The sequence below is a fragment of the Astatotilapia calliptera genome, chromosome 15 (assembly GCF_964374335.1).
Source record: "Astatotilapia calliptera chromosome 15, fAstCal68.1, whole genome shotgun sequence".
NCBI lineage: Eukaryota > Metazoa > Chordata > Actinopteri > Cichliformes > Cichlidae > Astatotilapia > Astatotilapia calliptera.
This window is the reverse complement of record NC_137436.1, coordinates 21,260,001-21,286,277: the sequence shown is the minus strand read 5'-3', so window position 1 is coordinate 21,286,277 and position 26,277 is coordinate 21,260,001. Positions and strand designations below refer to the sequence as shown.

The window sequence follows — 26,277 nt, the reverse complement described above, 5'->3', positions numbered from 1 at the left end:
TGATGAATTATAAGTCAGGGCAGACCAGGTGTTTTTCACTTGCTGTGTAGTCAGTGGAAAGTAAACTGTTCCATTTTCCAAAGCTTTATTTACAACTTCTTGCACACAGAAAAAACACTGAAGGAACAAAAGCAGTGTTTGCTGTTATTTCCAATCTGGAAAAATTACCAAATAAAAAACACAGTTGTGGATGAAGAAGAAACAACTGTTTCGAGGTGGATAGCACAGTCTGCGTGTATTTAAATATATTTAAATAAGATTCTTGTTAAATATAAATATCTTTATGTTAGCATAGGTATCAAAGGCTGGCTTCCTGATAAAACTGTTATCAGAGGTCAACTGTTTTTCATCAGCACTGCAAGCTGGAGTGTCCTGGTGGCTGAGTGAAGATTCATACTGTACCTTGCAGCTTGGGTGTTTGCTGTAGTGAATTTAGTAGAATCTTACATGTCGTTACCCTTTGTCAGCCCACTGAGCTTGTTGCTTTTTTATAAACCAAACCATCCTACACAGCAGTACTGGCACATACGTCGCTCCATGGATGATGGATCCATCATTGGACTCCTCCTGTCCCCATGAACACAGTGTTGATGGGGGGCAGCGAAGACACCAGGTCCTGGACCTCAGAGGATGCCGTCACACGCTGCTGAGAAAGCAAAGATTCCTGCGAGGTGAACTGAGAGGGAAGTCCAAACATGCAGGGGGCAGATCCCGACGAGGAGAGGGAGTGATCTGAGGAAAAGACAGCAGACGTGTTTCAGTTTCTTACACAGGATATGAAGATGAATCCTTCTTTCTTTGTGTCTTCATGGATTGTTTTTGCTCGTATGAAAATTTCTTTTGTGCTTCAGAGCTTTTCTTTCAATGTCTGATGGCCATTTAAATGGTTTCCTCTGGATCAAAAAGAACACATGATTTAAATCCCTTGCAGTACCTTTACGACCACCAGTGGGGTCATGAGAAGAATCCAGCCTGCTCTCTTTAACAGAAAGTCAATTACTGCTGTTTTGTTAAAGCTGCTGGCATCTCACGGTTTGTCTTTGTCTGTTGGTGCCATGATGTAGCCAATTTATGGCAACACTAAGACGAGTCACATTAACAACTTTGTCACGTATGGAGATCAGGAGTGAAAAAACAAACCAAAGCTTTCTTTATCCAATCATGCACAGCATTAACTTAGCTTATTTTTCAGTGTCAGGAGAAACTGGAGCTATAAACTCCACACAGCAGAACTCTAACTAGTGTCCTCTTGTTGTGAGTTAACACACCTAACCACTACTAAGCTATCATGTTGCTAACAAATAGCACAGTTTCCTTGGTGATACACTAACATTGTTTCAGCCAGTGACGTTTAACCAAGCTTCCAAATCTATGAGATGGTGAATGGGGAGAATCCATAGAGAATCACTGCTATACCAGTCTAACAGAGTTTTATGTTTATGCTAAACTGCTGTCAAACACTGCTGTGCACATCTTCCAACAAACCCACCCTGACGTGGAAGTGGAAGTGGACTTATATTCATGAAGTACAACGGTGCAGCTGAACTGTGCATGACATGTATATTTTACTTTTCTGTGCACTTTATTTGTGTTTATCTAGCGAATTATGAGTTACGTTAATCCTCCCAAGTCGTTTCAAGTTAAAGTGGACCTCTGCACATTTTTAGCTTGATATTATTTTAGACCGTTAAAAATAATCCTTATTTAGTTTATCCTGGGTCTTAGTGTATTCCTTCGGTTTATCCTCTGTCTGAGCTGCTTCAGCTTCTTCCCAGCAGAGGCTTTGAACAGCAGGTGGGTGGCTGTTGTGAGCCTGAGGTGACCATATAAAGGAGATTCACCGTCACTAAAATCATGATGTTCCAATGGTAGAAAAAACCCCGTCTGAAACAGAGCATTTAGAGCAGGCTGACGTCTGAGCTTGTGGTTCACAGAGATGATTTGAACATACACTAACCTTGTTATATGTTTTATATGGGTTTTTTTTTTTGTTTGTAGCTCCTCTAGCAGCTCACAGTAACAAAAGAAAACCCTCAGATGTCTCCAATGGTGTATCCCTATGAGCCTACTCCCCATCCTGCAAAACTGCTCCCATTACTCCTCTGTGCTCACCTGCTCCGTTTTCTGCCTCACTGTAAAAGGCTCCTGCCGGTTTCCTTCCTGGCTCGTCCAAGATGTTGAGTGGATCGTGGACTTCGGAGTACGTCGAAGGGAAAGGACGCAAACTGCTAACGCTGCTGATGACAGACACATGCTGGTCAACCAGTGATGTCATGCGCTGGCTCTCCAGGTAACTGCTGTTCCCATAATAACCTGCTGAAAGAGAAAAGTGTTTTCCAATGATGTACAGTTTGGTAAGAACCTTTTTTTTTAACTTTTTTACTGTGCAGAAAATTGGGTGTGCTTCCCTTGATGGTGCATTTAAAAAGATCCACTACAATTGTAGTCACCATCATCCCCCACATTGAGACATCTGGTGTTATTGTGCACAACAGTTATTACAGTTCATTTAAACACATTAAAATCATTGTACATAAAACACTGGTTCCAAACTTTGGCATCAGGGATGCTCATGAAGCCAGAAAGATCTGAGTGGAAGAAATCAAATTTACAGTTGATTCACAAAATATCTAAACCCTTTCACTCTGTGCAGACTGAATTTATAACAAGTATGCTTAGTCTTTATCAGTCAGAGACCGATATCCATAAATAGAAATTTTATACTGGATTCTTTCATATCTGGTTTCTGAAGATCAAATCAATCACAGATTTTTTATTAAACTCTCTGAGGCATAAAAGTCCTGCAAATGTGTCCATCTGCATATGCTTTTCTATGTGGACAGCAAACAGAGAGGGGCTTTCACCCACCACAAATGTGCAGCCCTTTAAAATCTCATCTGCAAATAGCTGGACAGGGATGATGTATGCATCCATCAAATGCTGCTTGGTTGACAAGTGGGCTGGCATAGGACAGTTCACCAGAGGTGGGAGAGGAGCCAAAAAACATCAAAGATTTTTTTTAAATACAGCAGTGGACATTTTTCACTGTTTTTGACACTCAGTTTCACCTCAGCTCTTTGTATGTTATAATGTGGCTCTTCTCCACAGCTAGGTGAAGGACCAAGAGCAGCACAATCAAGAGTAGCCCACAGACTGCTTGTACCACACACTTTGCGCACTGCCTTCATCTACAAACACTCTGCAGGTAGACAGGCAGTCGGTGGTTCGCACTCAAGCATAAAACAAGCATCTGTCATCATAGGTGGTTCCCCTGTACTTTGGAGAAGAGCAAATTTTTTCAGGAAAAAATAGCTTTTGATGTCAGTTAGTATGATTATTTTCTTTGAACACTAATTGCCAAAATACACACACATTCTAAGCCTGTATTGTTAGAGATAGGATTAGGATCATAGTAGTCACCAATGATGACTTTGACCTCAGACGCTTAAGATGCTCAGACATTATATTCAAGGCATTGCAGTTTATGAGGACCTTAAGTCAGGTACCAGCATCAGCGATCTGCAAAATTGCTATTTTCAACACTGGTATCATGCCAGCACTGTATAGAACTTAAATGAGCATCATAGGGCTGAATATAAAAGCATGACCGTGCTGCATTTTGCAGAAAATCTGCCCTAAAAAAAACTTACATATAAAACATTTGCAGGGATTTTATGCAACCGGTGTTTAAAGGCATTTAGACGAGGCCACAGTTTGGGAATCCTTACCGCTTGGTCCTGTGACAGAATACGTCTGTGCCTGACATCCACCACCAGGAAGGTTCAGTCCAGTCTCCACAAAGCCAAACCCCTCAGCTGAATCCAGAATCTGGGCTGCAACCTGAGGGTCAAGTCCCTGTTCACTGTGAGCTGGATCTGAACCTGAAGTGTAGGCAGATGAGGGCCGGACTGCAGAAGCATAGGGTGCCAGGGAGCAGTTAGTGCTGCCGGATGAGTGATGGACAGGAGCAGGTTGATGATTGTAGAACACGTTTTTATTCAGGTGCTGGTCGTTAAAAGAGGGGTACCGAGACAGGTGACAGGCAAGAGATGAAGCTTGAGACTGAACCGAAGCCAGACACTGATTCTGAGGCCTGGAACACAAATTAAAATTATTTTGGCAGAAAGTTTAAACAGAACTGTCAATAAAAGTTTGTTGTAGCTCATGACTCAATGGTAATTATCAGATTTGTTCCAATGCAGGTAGATAAATAAAACGCAAAATACCAAATAAAATGAAAGAACCTACCTGAGAGCAGCTTGGTAGTTTGGGGTTGAGGAGGCGCTGGCTGGAGGAAAATAACCGGAGGTGGTTTGAGGTAAACAATGGTACAGGGTCTCCGTGTATGAAGAGCAGGGGCTGGGCTGGGTCATAGCACTGAGAGATGAAAGGCAGGAGGAAGAAGAGGAGGAGCAGGTGGTGGAAGAAGAAGAGGACATCAGGGGCCTTCCTGCCATGGGCCCCTGATTGATGACAGAACCTCTGTGAACTAATCCCGCTGGAGAGATTGGGGGGGTCATGAGGGGGCCGCTGACCTGAGAGAAGTCCATCTGAGGACCTGATTGTGGATGAAGAGGGATACGACACTTAGAGGCCTAAAGAAACCAACATCAGACATGGTTTACAGGAGTTTTAAAAGCTTTTGGTAATGAAACAAAGAACTCAGAGTTAAGACCGAGAGGCTTTGTTATGTAACCTTTACAATAACATCACAAGCTTCTAACACATTAAAGTGACAACAACCCTGAACCTTGGTTATCTATCATAACCCCGTGTGTCTGAGGGCTGGATGTTGCATTAGCTCATCTGGTGGAGAAGAGTGCTACTCAGAAAAAAGCTAAGCTTATGATAGATTGCACTTTTGTTCAGCATCACCATCAAGACTTTTCAGCATTTTTACGATGAGTGCATGCTTCCCTAAACATACCTCAAGTTAGAGGTGAGCTTGTTTACACGGACCTGTTAAAACATTGTTTTATTCAACTGAGCAGCAGTGCAGGACACACTAGTACAGCGGTCCCCAAACCCCGGTACCGGTCCGTGAGTCATTTGGTACCGGGCCACGAGAGTGAGACTCGGATGTGAAATGTATGGTTTTCAGGGTTTTTATTGGTTTTCAGCGTTATTTTGTTATCGTTTTTTTCACGTGTGTTATGAATAAATCTTTTTTTTTTTCGTTACCGGTACTAGTTTTATTTTGTTGTATTTATCCGCCACACCTTAAAGGCCGGTCCGTGAAAATATTGTCTGGCACAAACCGGTCCGTGGCGCAAAAAAGGTTGGGGACCGCTGCACTAGTACATCAGTGGGCTGATAATTTTGGGGGACACCTGATATGACATCTGCTTTATTTTCACTATATAAATAATTTTGTATTTGTAATTGTCCGTAATTAAGTACAACCGTTCTAGTTTACTTTAGCACTTTCATTATTTATCCATCGAAATGTACCCAAAAAGCCTAAACTTCTGCTCATTTGAGGATTTACAGAAGACCTAATGATAGCAGATGTCCCTGAAGGGAAGAGCAGCCAAATTTAAATTACGTATGATTCCTGTTTTTTAGACATGAAGCTGTCAAACCTTTTGATTACAGTTCGTATTGTATCGCTGATTATTGTTTTTTGATTAACCCAAAAGACCACAGATTAAAACATATTTTATATGATAGTAGAAAACGTTTTTTTAATGTGACAGAAAATCCGAAATGTCTTTTCTTTTACCAGAAACTGTGAAGCCAGAGGTTTCAGTCCCCTGATAGATGACAGTTTTTCCCTCCAGGTTTTGCTGATTGGTGGACAGAGACATGTAGGCGTGTTCTCCCAGAGACTCGTTCTTTACCGGCTGGTCCGTGGCAGCAGTGGCCTTGCTGCGATTTGCCAGGAAGCAGGAACTGGGCGAGGCCATGAACGCCGCTTTACTGGCATCTGAAAGTGATGTGAATAACATGAGGAACCTCTGATAATAATCTGGGTGTTTAAATGTATTACACCGCACATGGGTCATGAAACTAAAACATAAGATATCTGAGGTTAGAAACTTCCTTGTTACTCTCTAATTTTATTTTATCACACATTAATACATCTAAATTCATTATTAATGTACTAAAACATATATTAATTCTATTTTTGCTGCACTGTAGGGCGTCCTGCATAAAAAGCTGGTAACCCCAGGTTTGTTTGTTTTTTATCTACATCCAGGTTTCGATTCATCTATTTACTACATCCATAATAATTACGCTCTTTAAACAGTAGTGGACCTGCAGTCAATTTGAGTTAATTATGGATCTCTGAGCAGCTGAAATGATGCTTGATACCTGCATTTTTCATGTATTTGTCCAGCAGGTTCTGAAGGTCCTGCTCTTTGTCGTTGTTGAACTGAGTCTCCAGAGCCAACAGGATGTACTCGTCCAACAGCATCCTGATCAGATGGAAGGAACCTGTTGCAACACAAACACTTTATGTATCTACAAATATACCACAGTCCAAAAGCTCTGCGACTTCAGCTGAGTGCCTGCGTCATGCTTTTTCTCTATCTGCTGTGTGATCTTTAAAATCAATCTGCTCTCTGTTTGACCTGCAGAGTCACAGATTCAGCTGGACTTTAAAACAGAGAGGGAGAACGAACTACCAAATGGTCAGTGTTTATTCACACACACGCGCGCACACACACACACCCCTGCACAGTGTTTAAACAGAGAGCACACAACCTACAGATAAGACTGTGTGTAATCAAGGCAAGTCTGGCCATTACAATTTATGATGCTATTGTAGCAATCTGCTCAGAGCTAGCTTGTAGTAGACCTGTGTGTGTGTGTGTGTGCGTGTGTGTGTGTGTGTGTGTGTGTGTGTGTGTGTGTGTGTGTGTGTGTGTGTGTGTGTGTGTGTGTGTGTGTGTGTGTGTGTGTGCGTAGATTCACTAATGGACAAGAAAGCAGTGGCAAATTCATATCTGAGCAGCACAAATATTACAAATATTACAAATATCATGAGCGATATGCAAACAACAAAGGACATTTAACAGGACCTATTAAAGCTTTTCCTTATTTCCTCGCATAAATACAACTGTGCAAAACTCTTGAGTCATTTCTCATTCCTTTATATTTTGCTTCCAAGGACGTAGACGGTTTTCTAGGGGAATTTTTAAGTAGCAGTTAAGCTTGAGCAACAGTTCTCCAGACTTTCTGAAGATGCCTCAAAGTTTTTCTTTGGACATTGGCTGCTTTTTCACTCATTTTCAGCCCATTCCTCTTACCTGAACATTTTTCCAAGCAAAACATAAAGAAATAAAGAAATGTCTCAAAACTTTTGCACAGTCCTGTATATACTAATAAAAAAAGGTGGCTACTCATATTAAACATGGCAAAAAGCTTATAATAAAGAGATCAGCATATGTACAAATAACCCTGGTGGTTAAAAGCTCAGACTTTGGGTCTTTTTTTTGTACACCCTGGTGTGTGTCTGCAGAGGAGAGCATCTGTAAAGCTTCCTCATCCCCTTGCTGTGAAATTTACACTCACTGTCATTTTAATTTAACTATAAGGTGTGAGCGAACTTCTCGGATGTTCTTACCAAAGCTAGAAGCATTGTTGAGTGTGAGCGTGTGCATCACTCTGGCACCAAAGAAACTCCACCTGAGGAGGAAATCCTGAGCGCGCTTCTTCACTGACCGGCCGCTCTGTTTACCAGGCTGATCGAAACATAAAGAGAGAAAAAAAAATCCTCTGGTTTCATGGCAGGACCACAAGGCAGTATATAAAAGATGGACATGGCGTCCTGGTTTGACAAGTTAATTAGGAAGTGCCTTGAACACTTCCCTGGTGGTCTTTGTGCCAGCAGGGAGCGAATCCTGTGGTTTCAAAAAGTTTATGGGAAAATGGCCTTCTGGTATCATTATCTAAGACTGCAGTAAAGACTATCTAGGGGAATTCATGATGTAAACAGTTGGTTTGGAGTCTTAACAAACAAATCGTAATGTTCATTTTTTAAAATTCTGATGTCTATTCATGTCCAGGAGGAGGATAAAACTCCTTTTTAAACTCCTGCAAACTCTTCCGTTTACCTTGGGCCTAATGACAGTACAGTAGCAACTACTGCTCGCCTGTCATGACTGTTTTCAAATCACAAAAATGGCAATGTAAAAATGCTCAAGGCTTCACAACTTGACCTCACTAACCAAAGAGTGATGTCACGATGGCTATATTCTTCTTTGAAATGCAGTCTTTGGTATCCACACAAATACAGGGACACTCAGGTGAACAGCTTTTACCTTGATGACTTTATGCTCCACCACAGAGTCCAGCCACTCGATGAAGGACTCCACTGTGGCGTTTTTTCTCAGCAGCTCCTTCAGCTCCTGAAAGACTGTAATAGAGTCATCTAGGCAAACAAAGGAAATAAAGAAAGGAGAGAACAGGAAGAGAAAAGTTATTCCTAACAGAAGGTTCTCATTTTTCACTGGAACAACAGAAACTGTACAAAAGTACAAATCATTTTAAATATGAGGCTGATGCTGTGCTTGAATCTTACACTCAGAGTAGATATCCGGGTCCTGATCTCCATTAGCGGTTACGCTGAGAAGAGGCTGCGAGCTAATGCTGCTAAGATCCACATTGTCGATATCCAGCACCATACTGGTCACTACAGCCTGGTCGAAAAGCGCCGGGCGTGCTATCTGGATTAACAGAAAGAGAAAATAAAAACCTCCAGAAGTTTTTAGCATGCTTGTTTTAAGATGCTGGTGTACACTGTCTTTGGTTGTATAATGTTATACCTGTGCCAGGTGTAGGAATGAGGTCTGTCTCTTCAGGGATGAAACAAAGCGGCGTGCTATGGGAAGCTTCTTGGCTGCGAGACATTCGGGGAGGTTTTCCAGTGAGGAGGCCAGCCAGTGCTCCCAGTGTTTGGCAAAGTTGCGGATATCTGCCAACAGACTGGAAACAGAAACATCCTCAATGTGTAGATTTGCTGATTTTTAAAAATCTCTGTCGGACTATTTTAAAATGTAACAGCTACATCCCGTGTCTCTACAGTTTAAAAAAGGATATTTTTAGGATCCAGGCTGTCTTGAGGAAAGTTTAAGATAAGATAAGACTTCACTGATCCCACACAGGGGAAATTTGTGCTTTACCACAGCTCAGGTACAGCTAGAAGAAGAATACAAAGAGTAAACCAAGAATATAAAGTCAAGAAATACAAAATAAATAAGATAATATACAATACAATATATACAACAGTAGCTGAGGTTCTATGTACACGCATACACAGTATATGTGTATATAAGGTTTGTGGAAGTATGCAAGTAATAAATTTCAACTATTATACTTCTAGTATTACCATGTAAGCAATAGATATCTATAAGTATAGACATGTACATGCACACACGTACAAATACACATACATCCATACCCACTAAATATACATATATTTACACATATACATGCACATGTCCATACTTATATATGATGCAATTTTCATGAAGTGGTGACCGTGGATGACCAATGAATCCATTTTGAATTATTTTTGCATCATTTTACATTATTTTGCATTTTATAAAAATATTACAAGTCCTTGTTTGTTTGCTTGTTTTTCAAAAGTACATCAGATGAACATTATAAGCACAGCGGAAGTTACAAACCTTTCAGGCATTTCCTGCATTGTGGCAGGAATCAGAACATCTGTTAAAACCTGAGAGAACAAAAGACAAATTACATGAGAACAAGAGGAGACGATTTCAAAGTTTATACAGTGGGGCAAAAAAGTATTTAGTCAGCCACTGATTGTGCAAGTTCCCCCACTTAAAATGATGACAGAGGTCAGTAATTTGCACCAGAGGTACACTTCAACTGTGAGAGACAGGATGTGAAAAAAAAAATCCATGAATCCACATGGTAGGATTTGTAAAGAATTTATTCGTAAATCAGGGTGGAAAATAAGTATTTGGTCACCTCAAACAAGGAAAATCTCTGGCTCTCACAGACCTGTAACGTCTTCTGTAAGACGCTTTTCTGTCCCCCACTCGTTACCTGTATGAATGGCACCTGTTTGAACTCATCATCTGTATAAAAGACACCTGTCCACAGCCTCAAACAGTCAGACTCCAAACTCTGCCATGGCCAAGACCAAAGAGCTTTCGAAGGACACCAGGAAAAGTATTGTAGACCTGCACCAGACTGGGAAGAATGAATCTACAATAGGCAAGCAGCTTGGTGTGAAAAAATCAACTGTGGGAGCAATCATCAGAAAATGGAAGACATACAAGACCACTGATAATCTCCCTCGATCTGGGGCTCCACGCAAGATCTCATCCCGTGGGGTCAAAATGATCATGAGAACGGTGAGCAAAGATCCCAGAACCACACGGGGGGACCTGGTGAATGACCTGCAGAGAGCTGGGACCAAAGTAACAAAGGTCACCATCAGTAACACACTACAACGGCAGGGAATCAAATCCCGCAGTGCCAGACGTGTTCCGCTGCTGAAGCCAGTGCATGTCCAGGCCCGTCTGAAGTTTGCCAGAGAGCACATGGATGATACAGCAGAGGATTGGGAGAATGTCATGTGGTCAGATGAAACCAAAGTAGAACTTTTTGGTATAAACTCAACTCGTCGTGTTTGGAGGAAGAAGAATACTGAGTTGCATCCCAAGAACACCATACCTACTGTGAAGCATGGGGGTGGAAACATCATGCTATGGGGCTGTTTTTCTGCCAAGGGGACAGGACGACTGATCCGTGTTAAGGACAGAATGAATGGGGCCATGTATCGTGAGATTTTGAGCCAAAACCTCCTTCCATCAGTGAGAACTTTGAAGATGAAACGAGGCTGGGTCTTCCAACATGACAATGATCCACAACACACCGCCCGGGCAACAAAGGAGTGGCTCCGTAAGAAGCATTTGAAAGTCCTGGAGTGGCCTAGCCAGTCTCCAGACCTCAACCCCATAGAAAATCTGTGGCGGGAGTTGAAAGTCCGTGTTGCTCGGCGACAGCCCCAAAACTTCACTGCTCTCGAGAAGATCTGCATGGAGGAATGGGCCAAAATACCAGCTACTGTGTGTGCAAACCTGGTAAAGACCTATAGTAAACGTTTGACCTCTGTTATTGCCAACAAAGGTTATGTTACAAAGTATTGAGTTGTATTTTTGTTATTGACCAAATACTTATTTTCCACCCTGATTTACGAATAAATTCTTTACAAATCCTACCATGTGGATTCATGGATTTTTTTTTCACATTCTGTCTCTCACAGTTGAAGTGTACCTCTGGTGCAAATTACTGACCTCTGTCATCATTTTAGGTGGGGGAACTTGCACAATCGGTGGCTGACTAAATACTTTTTTGCCCCACTGTAGAAGACTCCTTCTTGCTCAGGGATGTTAATGAGACTTTTTTTTCCACGTCATTGTTATTAATTTACCAAACTGATATTGAATTTTAAAATTTGCGCAGGTCAATTTCTACATCTTATACTGGAGCAGACACAATAAGCTTAAAGTGGACATATTACGGTGTTCATATGTGCAGACATATAAATATTGCTACAGCAAAGGGCTCTCGTGTTAAACATGGCCAAAGTTCTAGTAATTAGGTTTGCATCAAGATCCAAAATCAAGACAAAAGAACTAAACCAGCTTGTTTTAGACACAAGGAACTGGGGGGCTGCATTAAAGTTTAGTAAAAAATGTTCAAACAGTATGATTTTAACTCATGCTAAGCTACTCTAATAGAGTCCAAGAAAAAAGAACTATGTTATAGTAAATAAGCAAAATCAATACTTTTGAAATGCTTGAGAAACGTTCCGGCTTTCACAAATAATAAACTGTCAAAATAAAAAAGAGAGTTTTTATTACAACCTTATAGAGAATGGAGTCACAGACACAGAAGATGTCGACTATAACGGGGTTTTCCAGCAGCGGCAACAGATGGTCCGGCATTCCCTGCCAGAAATGGAGCAGAAAATTCTGGATCTGAAAGAAAGATTATTCGAAGAGCTTACTCAGCTTGAAGTCATGTTTAAATTTATATATTTGAAGTCATTTAAACAAACCTCCTCAAAATTGACATTTATGGCATTATCCAGGATGCACTGGCAGTGTGTTTTATACATCATAATCAGAGTGTCCACCTGAAGAATAAAGAATTAAGTTACCAGACTTGAAACAGTAACCAAATCAACTACTTTAACTGGAATACTCTATATTGTTGGGGGTAATTACATAATTACGTGTGCTATACCATTTTATAGAAAGCGATTCATCAGCAAACCTTTTCTCTGGAAATGTTTCCTTGCAGGAGAAGATGCTGGGCGCTGGGGAAGTCTGGGAGCAGCGTTCCAGTTTTAGAGCTCAAAGAGTATTTCCTGGTGAAGCCACCCTGCAAAATACATTACAGAAGATATTACATTTACTGAAAAGTTTTTATTGTGATTTGAAACTATGAATTTACTATTATGTCAGTGATGTTGCTTTATAAAACTACTTCAATGAGTTCAGTGAACTCACAGCAGTTCTGTCACAGAGCTTAAGACGTTTAATGAAGCCTAAATTAATAAAACTTATATTTCTGATTTATTTCTGTTTAGTTTGTCATAATAAAAATGACAAATTCCTCTAAATTCCTGTGTAATATGTTGGAATGGATTTTCAATAATTGAAATTAAAAGTGAATATTACCTCATTTTTGAGCTTGCTCCCTGAAAACCTGTCATCAAAGCAGAAGTATTTGAATTTTACATTCAGATGGAAGTTTTTTCAAAATTCAGAAAAGTGTGAATTTGATCAAATAAAATACGAACAAAACAATAAATGCAAACATAACAACGGTATTATTTGACATTCAGAGATGATCTTATTTATACATTATTCAGAATCTCCTAATAGAATAATAATGGACACAGTAAACTGGTGGAAAAATCAGGTAATGTAAGGAAATGAAAGCTTCTGTAGATGTAAAGAAAACAGTACGTGATTGTTGGAATAAGGAAATTGGTGAGAAGCTTTTAAAGTTACCTGGTCAAACCTTTTCCAGAATAAACAGAGTGATAGTAAGCGCTGCTCTCTTTGATGCCGATTCCATAGTAATGATATCTTTAAAAAATAAAATAGGTAATAATGTCAAACACTAACCAAACCTTTATTGAAGGAAATGCTGTTATGTTGTGTTGTATTATTTATTCATTGTGTGTCGCATTAGAAGGTGAATGTTGCATTACTTGGAGTGTCCTCTGGTGCCGAGTCTTCTTGTTGTCAGGAGAGGAAACTTCTGTCGGATTGTCTGAGAAGGTGAAATCTTTTGGTAAGATCAATCACAAGTTCATTTTCACAAAACTACTGTTTTTATGTCAGATTTTAATGTTGTAATTCATTAAATCAATCAACAGTCTACAGTGACTTTAAAATACATGTAATGTGTATAAACCGGATGTGTAAAGTTTGTAATAAGGTGCCTTTAAGGTTTAGTAAGTAAAAACTGGGACTTCTAAGTTTTTTTAAAGACACATAAAATCTTATCGTTTCTTTAACTAAACAGTGCATAAAACACATGAAGAGAATAAATGAGAATACACCTCACACCTTTCCAAATGTAGCAGCACAGGCCGGCTCCAGCTTCTCTTTCCTGCAGAAGTCCAGATAGTGGGCATAGAGGATGCATCGAGGCAGACACACTCCTTCACACACTATGTAATTCTCCTCCAGCCTGTCACACACAAAATCTCTCTCATAGAGTTATCAGAACAACGCTTGAAACGTTCACTGATTGCAGCATATTCAAATAAACCTCTGGCTCAATAACAAAGAGGAAAAAAACAGTAATCTAAAATGTTAGATCCAGATACACTGAACAAAAAGTACAGCTTTATTGGGACCTATAAGAAAATAGTGCATGAAAAAAAAGTCAAAAGAGCAGGAAGAATTTAATATGACGCATGTAGAATGGAAAAAGTAAGAGTACTAATACCACTCCTGATGGCTGTTTTAGTGCATTGCAAATAATAGTAAATCTTTTCATGAGGAATTTATTTTCTGACTTGTTAATTTCTTCTGATGTCTTACTGAACCTTTTTCTTACTTTTTGGTTTTGGAAAAAAAAATCACCCCAAAGGAAAATTATTTGAATCAAACAAGAATTGTGTACATGTGAGAAACTGGGAATATGTAAGATTATGTTTATATCAAGTATCATGTTTTATAATGTTATTTTTATAAAGCACAGGGATCAGCTTTAGGCCCTGCGCTGTTTACTCCATATAAAGGAGATATTTTTATCATCCAAATAAGTGCTGTTTGTTATTATGCATCTTATATTCTACTGCTCAGACCCACAGAGATAGCTCAGTAGGTAAAAGTGGTCGCCCCATGATCAGAAGGTCGGTGGTTTGAATCCACTGAACGGCTACCCTGAGGTACCCCTGAGAGGGATAGATAGAGGGATAAACACGGCCACAACCAACACTAGCAGGTAGTTAGTGTTCATACTGTGTGTCACTAATACTCTTACCACTGCAGTGTGAGCTGGGTCTGTTTTTTCTTGTCCTTGATGATCTGACTGATGGTCTTCCTGGAGGAAGGAATACTCTGTTTGATGCTCAGGTCTGAGTTCAAGTCCACCAGGTCTTGATCTTCCTCAGACGACGGCGTCTCATTACTTTCCTCCGCTTCTGATACAAACAAATACAGGGCAGAGTGGCATGATGTGAAAAATGTATGCCATAATTTACATATACTGTATACTATAGTCATAGTACATAAGATATCTGAACATAAAAAAGTGGTTTTAATTTTGATTAATTACAAATTTACAGAATCTTTTTTACTTTAAGGTTTTAGCTGTTTGATAAGAAGGACTGAGTTAGTCTTGCATTTAGTCTTTTAATAACACATCGACTCTGTTCCCCTTTGTAAGAGCTTCATTTTATTCGTTATTACTGTAGGTACTGTTGCAGAACAATTCTGAAGATGGGTCAGCAAATCGTCTGGTCCTCTGCTATAATGTTTAACAAATCTGAATATGCCCCAAACAAAACAATAAATAAATAAAAGGTAAAAAAAAAAAAAAGAGTTGTGTTAGATTTAATCTCAGTCTGCAGAAAATTAAGTTTAAGTTAAAATTTCCCATATGGAAAAGAAATAGTAAAAATTTATATGATTTACTTATTAAAGTGGACACTTTCTCATTACTTTCATATATTGTTTTAGTAAGTATCCAAAACAAGTTTCATTATATAATTTTTCAAGGGATCTTATATCTGTTTTCACTCTTGTATGCTTTTCATACACACAAGACAGATACAAACTTTATAAGATTTATATATATATCTTTTCCATATGGGTTATAATGAGCCCAACACCACCTCCTCGTCCATCCTAACAGCGAGCTTAAAGGATGAAAACACTGTAAAAATATCCTGTGACTATTAACTGTCAGGACCTTGAATCAGTTGATTTCCTGTATATCTGAGGTGTTGTCTGAACATAGTTATTACTTTTCTTCACTAATGAAATATCTTTCATGCAATTCTATGATTTATTTCAGTTCCAGCATTTCATCTTATCCTTGCTTCAAGGCTTTCCTTGTAAAATCTCTTTTTTTTTTAATCCACACTGGTTCTTGATGGGAATGAGGACAGTTTTCTTATTTCCAGCCTTAAGAAGGTGATTTTCTGTCATCATTTCTCAGATGATGTGTTCGCTGATGTGTACACAGTAAACTGTAAATTACATGAGGAAATTTAAAGCAAATCCAATAATAAACTAACTTTCTGAAGCGCAGCATAGCAGCCTTTCAAAGACATTTACTGTAACTGCATCTTGACTTGTTATTGTGCTCAGTGGGGACGTTTTAATTGCTTTTTGAAGGATTTTTTTCTCTAAAGAATGTTTTTCCCAACAAGCAAGAACAAAGGACACTCCAGAGGAAGAAAAGAAACAAACCTGAATAGTTTTAATGCCAGACTGTAACTGTAAAGACGGAAAACAGAAAGAATGAAAGAAGATGATCACTGTAGCTAATCATAACAAGGCAAACTGTTTAAAAAGCCAAAACAAATGTATGAGTACTCAGTCAAAACAACACAGTGCAGGTTATGTTAGATACGATGACACTGTTTATGTTTAGAACGATGCTTTAGGAGTTCATACAACAACATCTCCAAACTGGATAGCAGAGTTTTATGATAGAAAGCAGGTAGAGGTTAAAGAAAAGTGAAAAACAATGGTTCACTATATAGTAAGTGAAACGACTAGTACTGGTTAAAAAAATTTAAGTAATAAAGCATAATAAAAATACATTTTAATCCTCACACTAAATAGTTCTGTATGTTTTAAGCACTATTTTTGGAGGCACAGAGGATTCATTCACTTTTCTTAGAGGGATTTTACATCACACAGTTTTTTGGTTAAACAATGTCTGTAATTGAATTTCACATAGCTTGTGGTGTACCGCAAGGTTCAATTGTAGGTCCTGTTTTATTCTCTATTTATATTATTTCATTCGACCAAATTATGCATCACAACCTCTCTTTTCATTGATGCAAAGACAACACAGAGCCTAGGTTACCCAAAAATCCTAAGTGTTTTCAACCCCACCAAGCCTGTTAGTTCCCTTGGCCCTTTGTGAATGAATATAATAATAATGGATACTTCATTGATCCCCATGGGGAAATTACTTGTTTTTCTCTGCATTTGACCCATTCACTCAGTGAAGCAGTGGGCAGCCCACTAAGCAGGCGCCCGGGGAGCAGTGTGTAGGGACGGTACCTTGCTCAGGGATACCTCAGGGTAGCCGTTAAGTGGATTCGAACCGCCGACCTTCCGATCATGGGGCGACCACTTTACCTACTGAGCTATCCCTGCCCCAGCCTGCTGACAGAAATTTTAGAGGTTTGGTTTGACTCATCTTATCCTTGAACACACATGAAAACAGTTGTCCAGGTTTGATTCCTCCAAAAATAATCTCTAGAATAAAATCAGTTAATTTCTTTCTTTTCTTTCTTCTATCTCAAGGCTTGACAGCAACCTCTTCTCTCACACCTCCAACCTCAGAATGTTTTAGTTCTTGTTCGTGGTGGCTATAGAAGACACTATTGCATCGTTCATATGCTTTTAATTTTCTACTATTTAAAGCACACATAGGTCCGAACTCAAGGTGGATATCAGAAACCAAATACTGTATAAACCGCAGATTCTCAGGTAAAACCCTTCCAGCTGTCCCACAGTCAAGATTTCCATGTTCATTTCCATGAAGAACTCTATATTCTGAAATAACCTGCTTGACAAGGTTTGGGAAAATAAAAATCTAAATTATTAAAAAATCACTTTTTAAAGCTAATTTTTATTATAAACTTTCTCACTCCATTATAATGTGATGTTGCCTTTCAGATGCTTTTATTTAAGTCTTTTTTGTTTTCTGGTTATCATCTCTCCATTATGTTGGGTATTATTTCCATTTCTTGCTGTTTGTCTTTTGTTGGTTTGTTTTCCTGCTGTTTAATTGGATCTCTACTTTAACTTCAATGTGTCTGTTTTGTTTTATCTTAATATCTGAGGCTTTCTGCTTGAGTTCACCTGATTTTTCACATCTGCTAAACCCGAAATCTCAGAAGTAAATAAAGGTGACTTGTTTTTTGACTCAGGATATTCATCCTGAGTCAGAAAATTCTGTTGAACTCTGTAAAACCAGAAGAAAAGTTCATATCTAGTCTGTGCAAAATGAAAATAATGGGAAAAGACTGCTGCAGATGATTGTTGTTGAGCTTAATTCCTTAATTACATTCCCTCGGTTTTACTATATCCTCTTTTCCTTTTGTTGTTATCATCATTATTACATGTGAACACATATAATAATGTGTGGGCCTGAGAAGTTTGTAAAGTAACCAAACACAAGAGAGTGTGTTTTACCAGAGCTGAAGTGAAAATGAGTCAAAAGGAACATGCGTAAAGATTCTGATTGAAGCATATAAAGAAAACAAAAAAACCTGAGAAATTTTACATAAAATCAAGGATAAACAGTTTGAACCTCCAGCATTAACTGAACGTGGCTGCTCTGTTACCTGATTTAATCCCACAGTCGTCCTCCTGATGAAAGTGCGTCTGCCCGTTAAAGTCTGAGCATGTTTCCTTTGGCGAGTTGCACAATGTTCTGGTTAAAGAGCGAATAAGAAACACGCCATCTCTGGTTGAACTTTCACTGCTGCGTTTCATCGGCATTGTGTAAGAAAAAGAAAAGAAGTAAAAGAAAAAAGTGAAGTTAGTCTGCTGTGTGAAAAAATCCTCAGACACCAAATAAATCCTTAAGTGCTGTGTGCTATTCCCTCCATCACACAAGTCCAGAAAGAGATGAGATCGATCAGAGAGACCATGTCCAGAGTTTCAGGTAAAAAAGTGGAGAAAAACGCCCAGGCTTTCTCTGTGCAACCTCAGTGTAATAAAGCAGCGCTGTGAGAAGGCAGAGCTAATGAAGCCGTGGATGCATTCATCATATTTACAGAAGACTGGGGCTAATCCACTTTATTAATGATTAACAGAAAAACCCTCATCCATCTGTCCATCCATCTACCTTACCTCCCACAGTCAGCTGGCCCTTTATACGGGGTTAAATACACATAAAACATGTGGGTTTAAGTCACACTCAATTCAATTCATCTGATCTTCATTTGTCTGAAAGCTGAATCTTGAAATGAATGTAACTGTGTGGCACTAGCAGAGTTAATTTAAAGCTTCTATTCTCAAATTAAAAAAATCTGCATAAACTTCTAGAGCTGCAGATTATTATTTTTGTTGCTGTATCAGCTGAAGTGTATTTAAGTTTTTTTTACGACCCATTTGTAGGTAAATACAGGTTTTTCCATTAATTAACGCCCTGTACCTAAATACAACAGAACTACCACATGACCATCATTAGTAACATCTGTGTTTACATTTTATTTCATGCTGAAATGGTTGTGGCACAATAGGTATATTAGTTGCTTTTACATTCCTTTATTTATTTCTGCGTCAGTTACAGAAGTAAACTGTGAGAATATAGTGGGGGGGAAAGTGTAAATTACAATCTACTAACAATACAATCACAAATCAATCATATTTTAAAATATCAAAGCCGATAAAAATAACCAAACAACAAAAACAGCTGCAACTATGTAATATTTGGTCATTTGCTAGATCGTTGCCAAATAATCTTGCTTCATCCTAATCAATTAATCCACTAATTTATACCACAACACTGAAAATAATACAACAAAGGTTAAAAAAAACCCCATCATGATTAAACACATGTCATATTTATTAAGTTTATAGTTTTGCTCGCTTTTGTAAGTGTTACTCTAGAAAAGGGAAGATATCCTTTAAACTGTTAAGCTTTCAGTCTAAAAGTTATTTTCTTCTTACTTTTTATTGATCCCACTTTTTAAGATGACTTTAATCTTTAGTTACACTGTTCACTGATGTTCCCACATAGATAACAATATTTATGTACAGTATATACTGGTCTAGACTGCTTGAGCACTGGAGCAGACACATTAAGTATGGAACTTGGAGGTCCTCCACCAGCACATATTGACCCTCAGCTATTTCCATAGTTTCTAGTGAATTTTATACCTTTATTCATTCACAATGCTTGAAATCCTCAGCATGCAGAAGTCATCCAAATAACTGTGGCTCTGGATAATGTAAAAATAAACTTACAGACAACATCATTAGTTACTTCTGTTTATCTGCTCATTGAGATGAATATCTAATCAGCCAGTCACATTGCAGCAACTCAACTCATTTAGGTAGAAAGAAAGAAAGAAAGAAAGTTGATTTCAGTGATTTTGAGTGTGACACGGTTGACGGTGGGTGCCTCACAGACTGGTCTGAGTATATCAGAAACTGCTGATCTACTGGAATTTGCTCAAGCAGACACATCTACGGTTTACAGAGAATGAATTAAAAGAAAATATTCAGTGAGCTGGGAGAAAATGACTTGTACATGTCGGAGGTGAGAGGAGATGGATCAGACTGCTGTCAATTGTAACAGATATCCACTCATTGCAGCCAAAGAATGCAGAAGAGCATTCAAAAAACAACCAAAAAACACACTTATTAAAACACTTATTATGATATGTGTCCACCTTACTCCTTATTGTAATTATGTTTAGATTTTTATTTACGGAACTCTTTTATTTTATTTGTTGTGTCCTGTTCTTTGTATCCTTCTTTTTTTTCCTAACTCACTGAGTCCTTTTATTGAGATTGTCTACTTTATTTAAACTAGGCCTTTTTAAATCATAGGCTGGCCTTCCACATTTTGGGATAAATAAAGTTGTTCTTGTATTATTGATGTAAAAAAAAGAAGTAGAAGAAGAGCAAAACAAACAAAATAAAACATTACAACATAAGTAGTCTCCTCCTGGATTTATTAGGACGGTCAAATGTGTGCGTTTTAAATACTCGTCGAGATATGTCCCCTCCCCTTTATTGTTTATATGAGCAGGGAGTTGATGGTACCTGTTGCATAAGTATCTCGTACTTCAGGCCGCCATGTTTTTACAGATTTTACCTGGAGCACGAGACAGACGGCAGCAGCAGGAAATGAGATCAGCCACGTGCTCTCGGCCTGGACCGTCCTTACACATCTGAGGCAGGACAGAAGGTAGAAAAGAGACTTCAAGGTGAGCCAGGGAACTGCAGTCACACAGGTGTTACCAGCTAACCAGTACTCTTAGTCACGGAGGGCTCATTAGGGATCAGAGCCAGCACAAAGAAGGCGTTAGACGCAGCTGTGAGGGTAGCTTAGCATAGTTAGCTCTGTGCTACTTCTACTGAAGCTAACTCCTTTTCATGAAACACTCTGTTCACTTTCCGTTTACCGAAACGCTTACCCATCCTGCAGGTGTAGGCAAATAACAGTTTGTCAGATTCTGTATTCAATAATTGCATTTTCATTAAAGGTTTATATGCACTACATCGCGAAAATCTAAACTAGCCGCGGTATATGTGATATTAAAAAAATAAAATGAAAAGGTTGTGTCTGGATAAAAAAAAAATTCTTTCTCTGCTATAAACTATTTATTGTCATAAAAGGCTTTTATTTACTACTACTACTACTACTATTAGTATTAGTATTAGTAGTAGTAGTATGAAACTGTTGTGGGAAGACCGCTTGGATTAAGGGACTCCCTTAGTCCAAGCGGTCTTTCCTCCCTTGAAGGGAGGCCTCTTTCTATATAGCTTTTTGCTATAGAAAAAAAAAGATTTTTTTCCCACAAAAAGAAATAATATTTTTAATGGATGGAAAGCTAGTGTGGGGAAGTCAACATCTGCCAAAGTGGGGAAAAACAGAAATTTAAACCTGCCAAGAGCCCAAAAATCTCACTCTACAGCCATCATTTACCCTTGGACCCTTCTTGTTGAACAAATGACTCGGGAGGGGGAAAAAGCAGGAACAATTTTACAATTTTAAGACTGGGGAAACAAAAATTTGCAGATACTATATATTTTTATCAGCTAAGCTACCTCTTAAAATGATTTAATAATTTTAAATTATTTTCTTTTTAAAATACTCACCCACATCTTCACCATGTTATCATCCTCATCCTTTGATCAGTGTCCCTGACTGCCTGTGTTTTTAAGTACTTATAAATGAGGGGTCGGCAACCTGTGGCACACAAAGGGTTAACTGATGGCACGACCATAGCTGGACTGGCCATTGGGCATTTGCTCGGTGGCCGATGATATATATATTTTTTGTAACGGTATAAACAATGAGAGGTGGTGGATTGGCCAGATGCTGGCCGGTGTGTAAAAATAACTCAGTTGTTTGGTGGTGGCTATGGCGTAGCTTCCACAGATTCAGTAAAATTAACAAGTGGTGGAGGCCAGCAGGTGGATGAGGAAAGGGGAGGCAGGAGGAGGAGAGACTCGAGGCGGCCGCCGGTCTGAGTGTCAGGTGAACTGAACTTCAGGTAAGAAGTTATGACCTGCAGTCTATGTGGGTCAGATATAAACCAAGTTTAGGTGGAGTTTATTTTCGTTGTCTTGACTTTTTACAGTCCGTTACAATAACTCGTACTGTGTACTAGCTAGCATGACGGAGTTTCTATACAGCTGGGTGGGTGCTATGATGTTACTGATAGTGAACTTTATTTTATTCATAAGGTTAGTTAGTAGCGTTGCCAAGCATCCAGTAAAAAGATGGAATCATCTCGTATTCAGAGAAATTATTACGCGTTTCGTGTTGAGCTGAGAAGGGACGCAGTTTGTCTAGGATGGAAAAAGACACAAAGGTGGGTTTATTCTGTCGTTATGCTGCACAGCTGCCTCTCCTCCTCTCATCCTCTCCCCCTCCCTCTCCTGTTGCTACTTCAATCATGAAACTGATCAATGATCAGCTGATCGGCTTTTCTCTCTTGTTTGTTTATCGCCCACTTTGCGCCAGAAAGAGGAAACCAGCAGATGTTGCGCTAAACAAAAGCAGCACGTTTAAGCTTGATCGGCTGTTGTTAGAATTTATTTAATATTAATTTCTAGTATCAGCTGATGTTTGCTGGAGCCACAGCTGTAAAAAAGCTGCTGGTCATGATGTCTGTTTAGATATGTGGTGAGAGGGAAACATGAAGATGAAACCACGAGATGTCCTTACTGAATCATCAGAGCTGTGTGGTGATGGAGAAACAGGTTTACCTTTTAGGTGACATGAATGAGTTGAAGTTATCAACTGTTTCTGAGAGACAAATAACACCAGGATCCTTTTTTATGTAGCAGACAGCTGGTAACTGTGCAGGGGCGGGTCTAGCAAAGTTTTGCCAGGAGGGCCAGGTAGGGCATTAACAGGGAGAGGGGGGCACAAAGAAATACTTTCTTTTTCTAATTTAAAATGTCTGGCTGTTATTAAATAATTATCTGAAGCTTACAACCAAAGTTTTTATCTGATGTAAAATGTATAGAAATCATACATATACCAACAAGACAGCGTACATCACTGTCACAACAGCGTTTGTTTTCATTCAAAGACTTTATGGCTTTAATACCTGGTGGGCTGGTCTCTAGTCAAAATGCCCGGGCTGTTTTTTTGTCCCAGTCCAGCCCTGGGCACGACACGCAGTGAATTAATCTGAGAAAGTGCATCAAAAAATAAATGGCCGCGCCAGCGGTGCACATCGCAAATCAGCTCGCATAGACACATAAGTTGTGGCTCTTCTTAATGACGGTATCTTAGCTAACAACCCCAACTACCAGATTCAACTTGTAATCGGCTAAAAATAACTTCACCTACTGGTAAGAGGGACGTTGTTAGCTTTCCACATTCTGACACTTCAAAAGCTTCAGGAGCTGTTCGCTCAGCACAGCATCAGCACCACGGAGACACACGGATACATCCGTAGACTCGAGTAGGGCTGTTCGATATAACGATATATATCGGATGAGGATATAAAAACGTCTATCGTTTCATTTTACGCTATCGTTTGTTTCATGGTGTCGCAAAATAAACTGTTTACGGCAATATTTTTTCATCGTTTTGATGGTCACTGTAGTGGCTATATTAATTTCTTAAAGTTCTCTCTTTCTTTTATATTTAATATAACCACACTACAGACGGACAAGCAACTGTTTTTATGCGTTGTCGTTAGCAACAGCGACGGTAACACCTTCGCATGTCCGCTTGTTTATGTTCCACATAAACCTTTCACAATAAAGCTCAAGATCCTGTTGAGACTTTTCAAAATAAACTGAATCACGTGAAAGTGCAGATTATTTACGGATGAGAAGTAAAAAAAGAGCCGCCTGGGCCCTGTTTCAGAAAGCCGGTTTAGTGCAAACTCTGAGTAAGTATACGCTGAGTTAACGAAAACTCTGGGTTTTCGGTTTCACAAAGCGAGTTTAGATTAATTCTGAGTGAGTCACTATGACGACACACTCCGTGAAGCTAACCTGCCCCCTCGCAGGTTTACTTCAACTAACCCTGACCTTCTCCGCCTCTTTGTCAGAAACCTGACTGTAGGAAGTGTCAGACATGGCGTGCCCCTTCCTTGAAGAGCCAGTAGATGTTGAAGCCCAAATTCTCCGCAGAGCTCTCCGCCGGGAGAGAGTGATTAGAGCGCGTTCGGACATTTTATCATTTCCTGATGATTTCCTGTGTGAACGTTACCGTTTTTCAGCACAATCTATAATTTATTTGAATAACCTCCTCAGGCCTAATATTGCTCATGTGACACATCGCGGACATCCTCTCAGTTCTGTACATATTATTTGTATTGCACTTCGGTTTTTTGCAAACGGGAGCTTTCTGTATAATATTGGTGACGCTGAGCACGTTTCCAAGGCTACCGTCTGTCGGGCAGCCAGGAATGTTACAGTTGCACTGAAACGTCTCCTGTACTCGTTTGTGGTGTTCCCCGGTCATAGACCCACAAGATTTATCAAAGAGGGATGCCACAAAATTGCAGGTAGCAGGATGAACAAAACTTAATTCATGATGTGGTGATACTTGAACTACTACTTAAATTTTACATTTATTCCCACGGTTCCCAGGCGTGATTGGCTGTATAGATGGCACTCACATTCCAATCATTGCTCCTTCAGTAAATGAAGGAAACTATGTGAACAGGAAGTCTTTCCACAGCATTAATGTACAGGTACATAGTTCCCTGTAGCATTTCAAACTAACAAATTATTTCATTATAGTAATGGATGCTAATTTGTGTTCTCTGCACTGTGAAGATCATATGTGATGCTGCCAACATTATCACAAATGTGGAAGCCAAGTGGCCAGGCTCTGTGAGTGGTGGTGGTGGAGGACCCCCACCTGTTTTTCCGGCCTCCGCTTTTTTTTCTGTTGGCTATAACGGGTCACATTTGAGCATACAGAGTAAGCAAATATGTACTTGTAATGCTCAGATAATTTCAATAAGTGCTTACAGAAAGAAAATTAATGTAGCCTCTAACTGCAATTGATTTACATCGGACAAACAGACCAAGCACTATGGCTCATAATACAATTACACCTTACCTGTTTGGACTATATTTTTATATTTCATTTTTACTTGCTGCCAGGAACGTTTGGGGCCTGTTGAGTTGCACCTGCGCTCACATCACATCACAAAATCAAATGTATAAAATAAAATAAAAAATAAAATAAAATATAATAAAATAACGTGTTAAATGGGTGGAAATCCCTAGATCAATGTTTAAATTAACACTCACGCATTGACTATGTTTTGCCATGCATGCTCCCTTTGTTTTGCAGCTGAGGCTGTGTTACTTTTTTTCCGCAGAATTTGCATGTTATCGGCATATGCTGCCATCAGAATTTCGGCCTCAAGCGCTGTAAAATACATTGACCGCGCCTTCTTTCCCTCCATCTCCATGGTGACTGTGCTCCACTAATCAGGGCTTTATGTATCCTCGTGCGCGCTCTTAACTTGGGGTTAAAGCAACTCCGCGTTGATTGAACTAATTGTTATCAGCCTTTCTGAAACCGAATATTCCGAGTTGGACAGTTCGGGGTTACTCAACCCCGTGTATCGTTTTTCACTCTGAGTTTTCTAAACTGGCTTCCTGAAATAGGGCCCAGGTGCTAAAAAATAAACCTTAGACTCAAACGTTAGAACAGGCAACCCGCAGCACGCCGTGTAATAAATACTCACAAAGAAAACGGCGGCCGTTACAACTTATGTCTATAGATGTATAGCTTCATGCATCGGTTAAAACACTCGACTCCGGGTAAAGCACGCCCAGCTGGAAACACTTCACGCAAGTCGAGCTGCCCGAGATTCACGGAATTTACAGAAAATTTTTGTGATTTATATCATTATCGGACGATAGAATTCTGATATCGGGATATGAGATTTTGGTCATATCGCACAGCCCTAGACTTGAGACACAATGCGTTTTTGGGACTTTCAGGTGTTTGGACCAATGTTTTATTTTCTGATCAAACTAGAAATCTTTAATGAGCAGCTGGATTTGTCTCGCATTAACTGGCTGAGTTAATACCAGTTAATGTGACATCAAAGCAGCTCTAATCCACAGCTGTGCGTGTTCATGGAGCTTGCATTTTCACCTGCTGGACATCACTACCTGACAAGTTTAACTGTCTTCAGAACATTGCAGAGGCATTATTGACAGTATTTGGCTCTAAATATCTGTGTGAGCAGATTTTCTTTCCTCAGGTAGCCGTCTGAATGCTGGACACTCGGAGACCTGTGTCTCTGAGTGGGAGACCAGAGATCAGATTAACATGTGTGTCTCTGTATTAACAAACATGCCATATTGGCTTAGTTTATTTTTCTTATCATTGTTGTGA

At 39.4% G+C, this 26,277-nt stretch overlaps 2 protein-coding genes and 1 long non-coding RNA gene across 3 annotated transcripts in view; 2 read left to right on the top strand and 1 right to left on the bottom strand.

Annotated features, from left to right (window-relative positions):
* Nucleotides 1-68: 68 nt before the first annotated feature.
* rfx6 (regulatory factor X, 6) lies at nt 69-18,716 on the bottom strand. The gene is made up of 20 exons (XM_080289879.1): nt 18,047-18,716; nt 14,497-14,653; nt 13,572-13,695; nt 13,211-13,272; nt 13,008-13,085; nt 12,672-12,699; nt 12,265-12,372; nt 12,047-12,124; nt 11,853-11,966; nt 9,636-9,685; nt 8,772-8,931; nt 8,528-8,672; nt 8,268-8,377; nt 7,571-7,688; nt 6,316-6,438; nt 5,723-5,926; nt 4,249-4,558; nt 3,729-4,093; nt 2,113-2,313; nt 69-732 (listed from the first exon to the last, which is right to left on the bottom strand). The coding sequence occupies exons 1-20, from the start codon at nt 18,201-18,203 to the stop codon at nt 554-556; spliced, it is 2,871 nt and encodes a 956-aa protein (XP_080146005.1). The 5' UTR covers nt 18,204-18,716; the 3' UTR covers nt 69-553.
* LOC145420553 (uncharacterized) lies at nt 2,157-12,675 on the top strand. Its single transcript, XR_013901874.1, has 5 exons — nt 2,157-2,290; nt 5,781-6,030; nt 6,142-6,172; nt 6,344-6,635; nt 12,292-12,675. It is a non-coding gene; the product is annotated as an uncharacterized LOC145420553 (long non-coding RNA).
* A 1,771-nt stretch (nt 18,717-20,487) lies between the features above and the next one.
* Nucleotides 20,488-26,277, top strand: part of tdrd15 (tudor domain containing 15) — a 17,185-nt gene continuing 11,395 nt past the window's right edge. Inside the window, exon 1 of the mRNA XM_080289877.1 lies at nt 20,488-20,644. The gene's annotated coding sequence lies outside the window, so the exon portion shown is untranslated. The remainder of the gene's footprint in view (nt 20,645-26,277) is intronic.